Raw genomic sequence first — 14,240 nt, 5'->3', positions numbered from 1 at the left:
AGAGGAACTGCAGAAGGCAGAGGCACCAAGACACGCGTGCAGAGAGGGCGAGCAACTGAGTACGCGGCTGGCTTTCTCAAGCGGAAGGGAGACAAAAGCTCCCGACGGTTCTGAATTCTAGTTCCGGGCGAGACTCTGGGGACGCAGACTCATTCAGGGAGAAACTGGACTGTCTGGCAGTGGGCGGAACTCGAGGGCGGCTTTCTCTCAGAGGTGCTTACAGCGATTACCACGGGACACTGAGACACAAGGGCCTATTAGGGCAGGGCTGACAGGAAACCAATGCTGTCTGCTCCGCCCTAAGACTTCGCCCCATCCAAGCTGAGCACAGAGGCTTTTGCAAGTCATGTTTCATAAGGTTATCTCCAGCACAGAAGTTCTCCCAGTGTAGACACAGCTGATCCTCACAGCCAATTGGCCTGGAGGTCAATTCCTCCCAGTGATACCAACAACAATCAAGGCTTAACTACAACAAGACTGTGCACACAGCCCACAAAGGGGTGCACCAAGAGTGTCCACCTCAGGTAACTGGGGAGGCTGAGCCACTGGGCCCTATAGGACACCTAGCACACAAAGCCACTCTATCAACTCAGGGAAGCAGCCAAAATGTAGAGACAAAGAAGCAGATCACAAATGAAAGAAATGGAGGAAAGCAAATGACTGGATATAGAGTTCAAAACCATGGTTATAAGGTTTTTCAAGAATTTTCTAGAAAAGGCCAATAAATTTAGTGAGACCCTCGAGGATATGAAAAAGGACCAACTAGAAATTAAGCATACACTGACTGAAATAAAAAATATTATACAGAGACCTAACAGCAGACTAGAGGATCGCAAGAATCAAGTCAAAGATGTGAAATACAAAGAAGCAAAAAACACTCAACCAGAAAAGCAAAAAGAAAAAAGAATCCAAAAATATGAAGATAGTGTAAGGAGCCTCTGGGACAACTTCAAGCGTACCAACATCCGAATTATGGGGGTGCCAGAAGAAGAGAGAGAGCAAGATACTGGAAACCTATTTGAAGAAATAATGACAAAAAACTTCCCCCACCTGGTGAAAGAAATAGACTTACAAGTCCAGGAAGCGCAGAGAACCCCAAACAAAAGGAATCCAAAGAGGACCACACCAAGACACATCATAATTAAAATGCCAAGAGCAAAAGACAAAGAGAGAATATTAAAAGCAGCAAGAGAAAAGCAGTTAGTTACCTACAAGGGAGCATCCATATGACTGTCAGCTGATTTCTCAAAAGAAACTATGCAGGCCAGAAGGGAGTGGCAAGAAATATTCAAAGTGATGAATAGCAAGAACCTACAACCAAGATTACTCTACCTAGCAAAGCTATCATTCAGAATTGAAGGTCAGATAAAGAGCTTCACAGATAAGAAAAAGCTAAAGGAGTTCATCATCACCAAACCAGTATTATATGAAATGCTGAAGGGTATTCTTTAAGAAGAGGAAGAAGAAGAAAAAGGTAAAGATAAAAATTATGAACAACAAATACATATCTATCAACAAGTGAATCTAAAAATCAAGTGAATAAAAAATCCGATGAACAGAATAAACTGGTGAATATAATAGAATCAGGGGCATAGAAAGGGAGTGGACTGACAATTCCTCGGGGGAAAGGGGTGTGGGGGTGTGGGAAGAGACTGGACAAAAATCGTACACCTATGGATGAGGACAGTGGGGGAGGGGGAGTGAGGGCATGGGGTGGGGTGCGAACCTGGTGGAGGGAAGCTATGAGGGGAAAAAGAGGAACAACTGTAATAATCTGAACAATAAAGATTTATTAAATTTTAAAAAAATATTTATTAAATGTAGTTGGAAGGGCTTGCTTTAAAAAGATGATCAATTGAATTAAATAAAAGCCATTCAATATGCCGGGGTATATATAGGTGTTTCTAAAATGGGTGATGATTTCTCATTTATCTTTGAAGGAAATTATGTGAATTGTATTCAGCCCACACATCCTGAGTTGGAAAGTGGTTTTTATCTCTTTTTCCTCATTTATAAACCTCATCTAACAAGAGTTAACCATGATTCAGAATGGGCAGCACAGAGCTGAATTTTGGCCTTCCCTTTACACAAAAAATGAACCTGCTTTCCTCCTTAGGGTCTTTTTTTTTTCTTTAACGAGGGCATACAAGCCACTCGGCACATCCCCAGAGCTTCTTAGAACCTCCCCCTTGAGAAATCTCAGTGAGTACAACGAAAAACAACGCTAAAAAATTAATGAAAGGCCCATCGCTGTTTGCCTCTCTCCCAGTCCTTGCCCTCCACACTTTCTACTTTCTACATGTCTCTTCTCAGTTTCAAACATTTTTCCTCTTCTTTCCCCAAGGCGAGCTGCCTTTTTTCTCACTCCATCTGCAAAAGGGATGGGGAAAAGATTATACAGAAATCACATTTTGACACGGTGCTTGTGTTCCTAAGTACCAGGCCTCAGAGGGACAGGGCTGGGACCAGGAATCGACTAATTTCAGGCAGGGGCAGCACGGGGAAATGAGAAATCCCAAAGGCTCTGGCAGCCTCTTTGAACATTCTCTTTTCTTCCTGTGCCTGCGACAGACCTCTCTCAAGTTCAAATCCTTGTTTCCTCAGGAATGCGGATCAGGGGGTTTGGCAAGTATATTTTTTAGTTCCTAATCTCCGGATGGATGTTCATGACTGACTGCGCACAGTGATCCTGAAAAATGATACTATTGTGATGAAAATGCAAACTCTCAGCCTCGTACCAACTCCGTGGCCACTCTAGCTAAAGGTCATGCCCAAGCCCACGTCTGCCTCCAGGCAGCAGAGCACCTGTCCACACCCCTCGGTACACAGGAAACCCATCAGCTACAGGTTACACTCTGTACTTCCCTTGCTCCCGGCCTCACCTTGTTCTCTTTCCTTCCCCCACCTCTCCTTGCCCCCACCCCCAGCCCTCGCCCCACACAATGGGATTTTTGTTTGCCTCAGGAGCATGTGACAGAGTAGTCCCTGCTTTGCCTAGCTCTGTGCTGCAGGTCTCTCAGGTAACAGGTGGCTACTTCCCCTGTTGGATTCTAGGTATAAAGAAGAATGACCTCATAGGGGCGGGGCTCTGGGACTCCGAACAGGTGGCAGTTACAACCAGGTAACCCTGGAGTGAAGCCGGCTAGTTAGGAGGCAGCTAAACTTGTCACTCTGGTGGCTTTAACCCTTCGCCCTGAGGCACGGTACCAACCAGCCTTTGACTGCAAGCCTCTGAAGCGTGTCTCTGCCTCAGATGGAGCCCGAAGAAGCCACTGGGAAAGGAAACATGGGCACCAAGAAAAAGAACCTGACCTTCTTGAGGTCCCGGCTCTACATGCTGGAGAGAAGGAAGACTGACACTGTGGTTGAGAGCAGTGTTTCTGGGGACCACGCTGGTACCCTGAGGAGGAGCCAGTCTGACAGGACCGAGTACAACCAGAAACTACAAGGTAACCAAGAGAAATCCATTGTCCCAGGTTACTGCCCTCCCAGCTTGTTTCCTCCTACTCTTCCATCTGCAAAGAAAGCACTTAAGGCAGAGGAGGAAATCGAATATTACCTCCTCTCTAAGAGGAAAATAAGAAAAAATAAAATGGAAGTAAATGTAATTCATAAATGATTGGAACAAGTGATTACCTGCTTCAATAGTTCAAAAGCCAATTCTGAATTATTCTTCCTATTGTTTTTTTTTTTTCTCATGATAAGAGTAACATTTTTTTTCTGCTTCCTCCCCTCCTTCCTTCCCCATTGTCCACCCAACTCGAGGAGTGGAAAGCACTAGAAAGGAAATAATTTAGAAAGCTGCAAAGGAGAGTTTATCTCAATAGATAGGTGTGAGGTGTCACACCATGAGATCCATCTAGGTAATTGCACTGAACTGTGATTAAAAAGGGGCACAAAACTACAATCACGTCTGTGAAAAATAAAGACTTGTCAGCAGGATGGTGTGTAACAGGATTTGTTGAAAATCACTTAGGTGTTCATTCCTTTAGAGTGAATCAAACAACATCCAAGTATGGTAAGAGATGTTTAGCATGCTTGGATTGAATGACTTTTGAGGAAATAACTTCAGTGTAGCTTGTGATGGTCGTGAGATAATTTGACACAGTTGTTATAACATGTCCTCTGTTTCAGGCCTTGAATTTCTCTATCCCTTCCCATCTACCCTCTCTTTCCTCCTCCTCTTTTTCTCTTGAAGGTCACTTACACCAGGAAACTTAACTTGAATGTTTATATTGTGCAATGTTTTAAGTACCCACGGCCCTCCCTGTTATGTGAGCCTCGGAACCTGTCTCTTCCTCTGTGGCCACACTGTGTGAGCTCTCAGAATCCCACCACAAGTGTCCTTCTGGATTGAAACACTGGAATGAGGCCAGAATGACCAATGGGACAAGCTTGTACTTAGCTGGTCTCTTTCATAAAAAACATGCTTGCACTTAGTTATGCAGGTTAAGTTAAAAGAGTTAAATCTTTGAAATTCTTACTGTGAGTTCGTGCTTTTAAAAAAAACCCGAAAGCTCAGAAGTAAAATGTAGAGCCAAGTCTTATTCTTAAACAATAATGTAAATTTTTTTTAAATGGGGGAGGGATGACATTTGATCTTTGAAATTAATTATTCTCAAGGCAATTGATACTTTGGGAAGAATGCAAATGTTAAAAGTCAGACACAGTTGTTTCTAATCCTGTCTCTTTAATTTATCGCCTGTAAGGCTTTGAGCTAATTACTCAAGATTTCTGAGCTTCAGTTTCCCTGTGAAAATGGGATATTGAAACTATGTACTACTATTAGGAAAATGAAATTAGATAATTGAATGAAACATCTCGTATATTGGCTAACACATGGTATGTGCTCAATAAGCGGTAATTATTTTTAATTTTAGGAGCAATGGATACCATAATGATAGAACAAGACTTACCTTCTACTAATGCAAATTTCCTCTTCAACTAATCTGTCAACTATTTTCTATCCTTGATGAAGAGACCACATAGAGCGATTCTGGCAAAGCCCACTGCTGTATCCCTAATAACATGTTTCTTCTTCTGAGATTCACTGATTTAGCATCTTTTTTTTGGTTCAGATTTTCCATTAGCAAAGTAAAAATGGAAATACTTTTCACTATTTACTTCCTAAACTTAACTGAAAAAATAAGTCTATGACCACAAAATACAGCCAATGTTTGTTAGTTACTCTGCAAGCAGAGACTTCAGGTTTCTTGTACACTCCACTGGATTTGTTACTGTCCTGTACTCTGTTGGATCCTGTCTTTGAAGGTGAAAGAAAAGACTCAGGAGTGAAGCTGTGTTCCTAGAACTGCCTATGCTGGAGGAAAATCATCAGGGAGTTTGCAGGAGCACATCAGACCTGTAGGGATAGACTGGCCTCCTAATAAGTAACTTTTTTTAGAAGTACAGTAGAACCTTGTTTCTCAAACTTAATTCATTCCGACGGCTGTTCAAAAACCAAATCATTTTTTCCCCATTAGATTGAATTAATCCGTTCCAGACTTCCAAATGATTTCGTTTTAAGCTTTCTTATACACAGTACATGCCTGATGCACTGTTTAATCTATAAATAAACACATAAGAAGAACATGAAATGTAAATGAAAATTTAACAAAAAGGAAAGGAAATGTACAGTAAAAAAATGAAAATTTAATAATAATTAAAGCAGCAATAAAAAAAAAAACACACAAAAATATTCTGAGATTTTAACATTGGTAAACTGACTCATATACACACATTCTCTCCTTTGTTGCCTGAGAACACATGACTGACCATACAGGTATCAGCCTGAAAGGGTTGTCAGATTGTTTGAGATGGGAGATGTTTGAGAATCGAGGTTTGACTGTAGCTCTTAATAAAACCTAAGTGTGATATCTAATGGGTAATACAGCTTTTAGCATGATTCTTCTCTAACTCCTTTGGCAACAATATAAGGCACTTTCTCATTAATCTTCAAAGCAATCATTTCTGTGGGTTTGCGCTCTGCTCCTACTAGATCCATTATCATGAAGATGAGTCCTAACCACCTAAGAAGCTCTTTATTACTGCAATGTGGAGAGTTTTTCCTCTGCCCACCTTAGACTAGGTAGTTCCCTGGGAGGCACTGAATGAAGACCTGAACTGGTTAGAGCTCTCAGAGAGATGGCCTGCAGCCATGTGGGGGTCACAGTGTACTTTCATATACTGGAAGGCTGCCTCAAATTGTTTAGTCACTTGTCAGTGCTACGTTGCTATCTGAGTATTACAAGTAGCTGCTCTAACTCTCTCTCTCTGGAAGGGAGTTCCGTGTGTTCTGGGAAATATAAGATCTTTTCTCTGGTGCCCCTGGGCTCGCCTCTTAACTCTATCTACTTGCTCAGTTCAATTTCTGACAGACATCACTTTAGTAGTGTGATATTCTAAATTGTAACTTTTTAAAAAAAGGTACACTGGGTAAAAGCTACTAGATTAAACAATAGAACATGGTTTTGATGAGAATATCATAAAATCTTTATGATATGGTGGTCACATCGGCATAGTCACTCCTACTAAGCCTCAAGTTGTACAGTGCCAGCCTATTGTTAGTGGCTTTTTTATTTCAGTTAATTTATTGGAGATGTGATATGGTAAAGCAAAACCAATACATATGCCAGGAATTCCAACTGCAAAATCATTATAGGTAAAAAGTCTGACCTTTACTCTACAGGAGCTTAACAGTCTCTTTGGGAAAGATAAGACAGGTAAACAAATATAATAAAGCGACAGGACAGAAGTGGAGGTGAGATCAGTGGGTCCACAAAAGCAGGAGGTGATTTATTCAGGATTGAGTGGAAGAAGTTGTTAGAAAACATTAACAGATGATAAGGTGGGGATGAGGACAAAGGGGCAGAATTGGGGGAGAAGCATGTTTTAACCTCTTCATTGTACTTACCTTTGTCTGAAATTAAAAATATGTTGCTTGTTTCTTTGTGAAACGTGAGGTGCAGATTCTTCTTCTGTGAGTCTTTGTCCTACAAAGTTGAAGAATAAATTCACAGGCTAAAAGATTTATTTAATAAAAATGTGGAAGTTTATTGTAAGTCTATACAAACTCTCCCTGAGGAGGGGTCCCCAAATAGGAAAAATCTGCTCGTTCTCTCTCTCTAATGGAAAAAAAAAAAATCTAAAATCTGCCGAGTCTCTTTATAAGGGCTGTAGCTCTTTGTCTGAACATGACCTTTTCTAATTGGACCCTTCCTTAATTTAGGACCCCCATGCTTTCCTCATTGGTCACTCTGTTACACAGTATCAGTTTCAAAGGTCAAAGCCCATGTGGTGTCCCCCTCCTGATCTCCCCCTTATCTTGCAACATTCCTCTATCCTCTGTGAAAATATGTTTCCCTCTTCCCTGTATCTTATGACTTTTCTTTATCCTCTGTGAAAATATGCCTACCTCCTATAACATTTCTCTATCCTCTGTAAAAGTAAAGTAAGCATTTTGGTGTCTCCAAGCCCCCACTTATGCATTCCTCTCCCATGAACCCCTCTTATTTCCTAAGACTCCCTGTCTTTTCTCTAAAATTCCTTTCACTTGTTTATTGCCTATTACTGACTTTTATTTCTTCTCCCATCTTTCACCCCACAAACACTCTACATAATTGTTCCATCTCTGAACTTAGAATCACTCCCAGAACATGTGAGCACTCAGTAACTTTCAAGCAGAATGAATGATTGGAATGATCTGCTTCAGGATGGAAATGAGTGTGAGGCAAGGCATCAAGCCCTGAATTATGAACACTTGTGTCTTCATATGTGAGGATAGAGGTCTCCATTAATAAAGATGATTCTTCAGTAAAAAGAAATTAACATAGCAGAGCTTAAAATGTACAGAATTGACTCTATAACAAATAATTCCTTAGTGGAAGCCTATCTCATTCCCGACTCTACCTTTTAGAGCACACCAGACCACACCTCAGTTCATTCTTCTTCCATACAGAATGTGAGGACATCATCTCAGCTGCCTAGCTAGCTCAACCGCATTTGAATGGGAGCCACAGAAAGTGATCCAAGCAAGGGAAATTTAATGACTGAGTTGGTAAACTATTTTTTTTTTTGGGGGGGGGGATGATTGGTATATGATTATATGTGTGAGTTTTACATTTGACATTTGCTTGATTTAAACAGTTATGCACAAGTGTGTCTGTGTGTATGCAGATTACCCAATCTAATCTATTGTATGTAGATACATATAGTTGTGTGTGTACTTCAGATGTATTTCTGTAATAATTAAAAATTGCTATAAAAAAGTGTATTGATTAACATTCAGCAGCCTTTTCTGAAAACCCGATGTAATTGATATTAGTGACATTATAAATGCTATGGGATGAATGTTTATGCCCCCCACCCCCCAATTCATATACTGACGCCTAATCCTGAGTGCGATGGTATTAGGAGGTGGGGCCTTTGGGAAATAATTGCATCATGAGGGTAGAGCCCTCATGAATAGCACTAGTGCCCTTACAGGAAGAGACCTGAAAGAGCTTGCTTCCTCTCCCTTTGCCCTTACCAGCCACCGGATCTGCAGGCACCTTGATCTTGGACTTCTCAACCTCCAGAATTGTGAGAAATAAATGTTTGTTGTTCAAGCTACCCATTCTATGGTATATTTATTATAGCAACCCAAACTAAAACAGTGGCCACACTAAGCTTCAGGTTAATTTTTTGGCCAATGCATATTTTTGCTTATGAAGTGCCAGGTGAAAGAGTAAGAGTGAACAGTAAAATGTCATTACTGCTGCTGGTAAGACAAGTCAAAAATCACATCCCTGAATCACACTAGGTCCATGGTACTTTATGTACTATTATTATTTATTTTTTTTCAAAGGCTATCATGTCATTCTCATTAAGAAATGATTGACTGGTTGTTTTATGAAAGCCTGAAGTTTTCTCACTATGATGATCATAAGGAACCAGTTGACCACATGAACTTTATACAGAATAACATATTTTGCAATATGAGATTAAATAGCTCAAATAAAAAGTTAGACTTGTAAGATTATGGGGCCACTTAACTTGTAATGATTTTTAAGAAAACATACCAATCAGTACGTGAGCAGGAGGAGTTGTTAACACTGGACGATTTGGTGAGTTTTGTTCAAGGCCAGTGAAGGGTGGAATAAAACGAGTTGTCCTGCTGTCTGTGCATGTTTCTATCCCAGCGCTCCAAGCCCTCTCTCTTTGTTCCTGTCTGCTCTTTCAGCACTAAGGCACTCCTTCCCCTTCCCGTGGCTCCACACTCCCTTTAGTGAAATGGGAAGGACTTGGGTCCGTAATGTGACACCAATACAAACAAGATGTGCTTCATGGTTTGAAGGGCAACTGTGTTTATAAACAGTAAGACAATTTTAAAACTAATTATTTCTGTCTTGTCGCATGCATAGAAACCAAAAAGAAGCATGATATTTTACTTTCCTTTTCTTTCTGTAAAGTTGTTTTGAAGTTTTTAAAAGAGACACATGAATCAAATAAAGTGTGAGTCCCAGAAATTAAATTGTAGCTATTTCACTAGACCACATTATGACAGGAAATTTTTCCCTTCTATAAGCATAATGAGAAATGTACCTACCTGGCTGGCTTTGCTCAGTGGTTAGTGTCAACCTAAGAACCCAGGAGGTCATGGTTCAATTCTGGGTGAGGGCACATGCCTGAGATGTGGCTTGCTCCCCAGTGTGGGTTGTGCAGGAGGCAGCTGATCAATGATTCTCTCTTATCATTGATGTTTCCTTCTCTCTCTCCTTCTCCCTTCCTCTCTGAGATAAATAATATATATATATATATATATATATATATATATATATATATATATATATTTATAAAATGTACCTTAAAATAATGACATAGTTGGGGAAAGATTGGTAAGGGAAAAACATTCAGGGGACATTTACCTTTGTTTCTGTTGGGACAGGAAAGGAAAAAAAAACACCTCTTTTTATAGAATTACTTTTTCTGTCATAATCATATTTACTTCATTATTTTTGTGGGTATTGATTTCCTGGTGAAGGTGAAATTATTGCAAGAATTGCTAGACTTGTTAGCAATATCACCATTAGAACCAGGCAAAATTTGGCTTCAGGTTGTATTTTAGAGCATCCCTCTGTAGTCCCCTCTCCACCAAGTAGGTGGGGAGTCCTTGGGGCCAAGGTTACCAATAACCTGGGATCCCTACCATCATTTCTAGACTAAGTGCAGGGTATCGGGGACCATGGCATATTTTGGCATGGCATGTTCTGACTCCTCAGGTGGTAGAATTTGGATTTGAACTCAGGTGCTTTAAACATTTGCAAAATAGAATGTATATAATTCATTGACCTAGTAGGTGTTTTAACTGCATGGTTTACAAGCAGTGAGAAGTCAAAGCAATGTGATGGTTGCAGCAAGTGCTATATAATAGGATGACATTCCTCTACTATTATGATAAAGCTTGACCTGCCTAATTTTTCACTTTGGACTACTCATTTTTAAAAAATTATTGTGACATTCCCCTGACACAGTGTTGTTATTGAACAAATGTTTTGTTTTTATGTTTGTCAGAAAACAAAATTACGAAGTTAGGTTAAGCAAACCTGCTCCTATAGCAATGGTTTCATGATTTCCAGTTCCCACTTTGTTTGAATATCTTGATACTATGTCTTTAATTTTATGCCTGTTGTCATATATATGCATTTGCAAGTGAAAAGAATGGAAACAAGCAGCTCTTTATCTGGGTAAGGAATGTTTCAATAGAATTCAATGAAGTCAGCCTAAATTGTGAGTCTTACACGTGCAGCAGGAAAATAGAGTGTTATGATTAAAAGCCTTTGTCCCAGGTTGTTTTGAACAATTTCTTTCTTGATTAATGAATGGCAGAATAAAATGAATTCGCTCGGATGCCTGCACCGAGGCCCTTGATGGGGAAGGTAATCTTGACTGTCTGACACCCAGCGCCTACTTAAAGAAGAAAACTTCAAGGTCATGTCATCCAGCTATTGCTCTAAGTACACGGAGTCAGTGCAGCCCTCACAGAATCATCTCTCCCAAGTGCATCTGAGTGCTAGGTCTCCAGCGCCCCTACCAAAAGCTGTCACAGATTTCTGCTTCTGTCTTTGTTGGGAAATAGTTGAAGACATTGCTTACCTCTCTCAGCGCTATTCAGTTTTATTCAAGGAAAAGCGTTGGTTTCCCTTAAGAATTAGAACATATCCCCCTTCCAGGTAAAAAACAAGCAATCTACTTATTTAGCTGCTTGTTGCTTACAGTCAAATTTGTACCTAATGCCCGGCCTTTATCATAGCCTTAACTTTTCTTCCCCCAAATCTCAGCAAGTATGGATTCTCATCTTTGAGGTTCCAGCTCACTCACCTTCTTGGAGCGTCCTCCCCTGACTGTCCTACCTACTGTGGTATAGGGGAGAAAAACTTCCCCTTTATCCTCTAAGGTTCTATGACTAAGACCTGCAAGTTGAACTGACAGAAGAGAGATTAAAAAGGAAAAAAGCGTATGCATTTTATTTGAGGTTACTATTTCTACATGGCATGGAGGATGAAAGTAAGTGGTGCATGGTGTGCGGGCAGGCTAAATAGCCATCACAGACAGTGATTAAAGAGAAAATTAATTTATTTAAGGAAAAGGGTTGGGGGATGGGGATATACAAAGGGGAGGGCTACTCAGCACTGATCCAAAGCGTATTGGGTCCATGACAGCAGCAAAAATATACTTAGGACAGTGAAACAATGAAGGGCATAGAAGAAGCCACAGGAAAGCCGAGGCTGGCTGCTTTGGCTCACAGAGAAGTCAGAGATAAGGGATTAGCCTGGAATGAGCTGCCAACTGCCCATTGCTCCCCTGGTTGCAAGTCTCATGGGGGAATGGCACAGGCGTGCTCCTTGGAGGGAGAGCGAGCACTGGGTCCTTTGTCCTGGAAATCTTAGGGGAGGTCTCAGGAGAGGGTCTTAATAGAATATTCATCAGCTTTCCAGGTGTGCTCTTTCAGGGTCCTGGTCTCCACTGATTGGTCAGTGCCAGAGCAGGGGGTCACTAATCAATGTAGCTGGTCCTGTGGCAGCCATGGTGTCACTTGTCTGGTTTTGCTGCCTTTCTGGGCCTGGAGCTGAAATACACCTGAGGCCTCGATGTAATCTTTAGGGAGGAAAAGGTCAGAGGGTCTAAACTGCGTGGCCGTGTGATATGCTAGGAAAGGATATGCTGGGAGTGAGGTTCTTGTTTTCCAGTTTTGCCCCTTGCTAGGCACGCAGAGCTTTCTGCCCTGGTGTGTTTCAGTACCTGGCCCATTGTCCTTGCTCTGGGGGTCAAACAGAGAACTTGATAGGAAAAAAAGTGACAATCCTAAAGAAACAATTAGACCCAGGGGCTATTATACCATTTTAGCGCAAAGTGAGTGATAAATTGTGGCGATGTGATAAGATCTAGTAGCCTAGGGGTGTTAAATTGTGGGGGGGTGAATAAGAAATATATGGGAAACTCCTGAAAGATAAGGGCTGCCTTAGTGAGGTTTACTTGCATAAAGTCATCTTGATGTTAACTCCCCATTGCCAGTGATAAGAATGTTCTCTTCTTCCTGATACAGAGATGACACTTTTCTTACAAAAAAATTTTTTTACCTTGTTTTTAGGTAGAAAGGGGGAGGGCAGAGAGTTCTTCCTGAATCTGCTGTTTCTCAGTAGCCTTCAGATCAAAATAGTCAATATGTCAAAGCAGCATATATGGGGGTGTTATGTTCTGATCCCCTTCAGGGTCTTCATACCACCCATTGCTCTCTAAAATTTTGCTACTTAATTCTATTTTTGCCTCTCTTGTCTATTTGAATGTAGTTCTCCTTTGGGATAGAGACTTATTTTAGCACTTAAGTAATGCCTGGTTTATGGTAGATGCTCAGGTCAATGACTACTTACCTATTGATGAAAAGATATTCAATTACTAATTACAGCTATATTGACCCTTATGATTAGGTATATTGGCCTTTACACTTCTGTCATTCTCATTTCCCCACTACTTAATTATAATCAACTCTTGGGTAAACAGTTTTAAATTCTTTTTCTGTAAGAGAGAGAACATAAGTAAATAAATTTGATTAAACAAGAAAATTGAATTTCTTGGCTGACCAACATGTTAGAAATAAGGTGAGCCCCAAAACCAGGATACTCGGAGCCAGACAACAAGGCAGATGCCTTTACTTCTGCAGGAGGGTGCACATGCACAGGGTCTGGCCGCTTGCACACTGAGCAGGCCGTCCACTCGGGTTTTATGTCTCACACACGTCACCTGTCCCTCACTCTTGATTGGTCAGAGCTTAGGCTCACATTCTTGTGTGATTGGCTAACTTAAAGGAAAAAAGAAGGGGATGACCTTTGCCATTTCAAAATAGCAGCCTCCAGGAGAGCTGCAAGTCACCCAAGCCAAAATGGTGGTTGCCTAAACTCCTTTCTTTGACAGAAAAAATTGTTTATTCTCACAAACATGAGATCTCAGTTTTAACCAGTTAACTGCTGCACATCCAAAACGGAAACTATCCCCACACACCACGATATTTTTAATTTAATTTAAAAAATCAATTTGCAATGTCTATTATAAAAACAAATATATTACTCACAATTTGGGTGTTCTTGAATATTTTCAGCTGAAAATTCTCACACACAAAAAAAATGACTTTAAAGTTGGTCAGGGCTGCCATTTAGGGAAAACATTTTTTTTTTTTTATAGACATGCGTGGCATGTGGGGAAGGTCTACCACTTGCACCTACAGATGCTTATGGTGTACAATGGGTTAATGCATTTATTTAACAAGCATTTGCTAGGTGTCCATATGTGCCAGGTATTGATTAGATCTTGAGACTATAAAAATAAATGAGAAGCAAATCCAGCCCATTCAGTGAACCAATAATTTTAGCAACATTGTATGTGCCTGAAATATGGCTACAGGTTGAGCTCTTGGCTTGCAGATTCTGAGATGGAGATGAGGTTGCAGGAGGTTTATTAGGGAGTGTCCTTGTGACTACCACTTGGTGAAGAGAAAGGAAGGGCATAGGAAAAGGTTGCAGTGTGATGTGGTCTCACTGGAAGAGTAGCCAACTCCAAGGTGAGTTCTGAAGATGAGATGATCCTTTAGAGTTGTTCTCAGCCCAGTGAAGGACCTTGGCCCTTTTATCACCTTTCAAGTTATTGGATGGGGTCACCTTGGGAAGGGCGCATGACTTGAGAGATGCTCCTATCTGAGACAATTATTA

General features: G+C 40.8%; 1 protein-coding gene across 1 annotated transcript in view; it reads left to right on the top strand.

Moving 5' to 3' along the window:
* The first annotated feature begins 3,253 nt into the window (after positions 1 to 3,253).
* The window catches only part of ARHGEF38 (Rho guanine nucleotide exchange factor 38), a 147,600-nt gene continuing 136,613 nt past the window's right edge, over positions 3,254 to 14,240 (top strand). Inside the window, exon 1 of the mRNA XM_008150239.3 lies at positions 3,254 to 3,449. Within this exon, the coding sequence (XP_008148461.2) occupies positions 3,254 to 3,449 (196 nt within the window). The remainder of the gene's footprint in view (positions 3,450 to 14,240) is intronic.

Source organism: Eptesicus fuscus, chromosome 2 (assembly GCF_027574615.1).
Source record: "Eptesicus fuscus isolate TK198812 chromosome 2, DD_ASM_mEF_20220401, whole genome shotgun sequence".
NCBI classification, from domain to species: domain Eukaryota; kingdom Metazoa; phylum Chordata; class Mammalia; order Chiroptera; family Vespertilionidae; genus Eptesicus; species Eptesicus fuscus.
The sequence above is the reverse complement of the archived record's forward strand: the minus strand, read 5'-3'. Positions and strand labels throughout refer to the sequence as shown.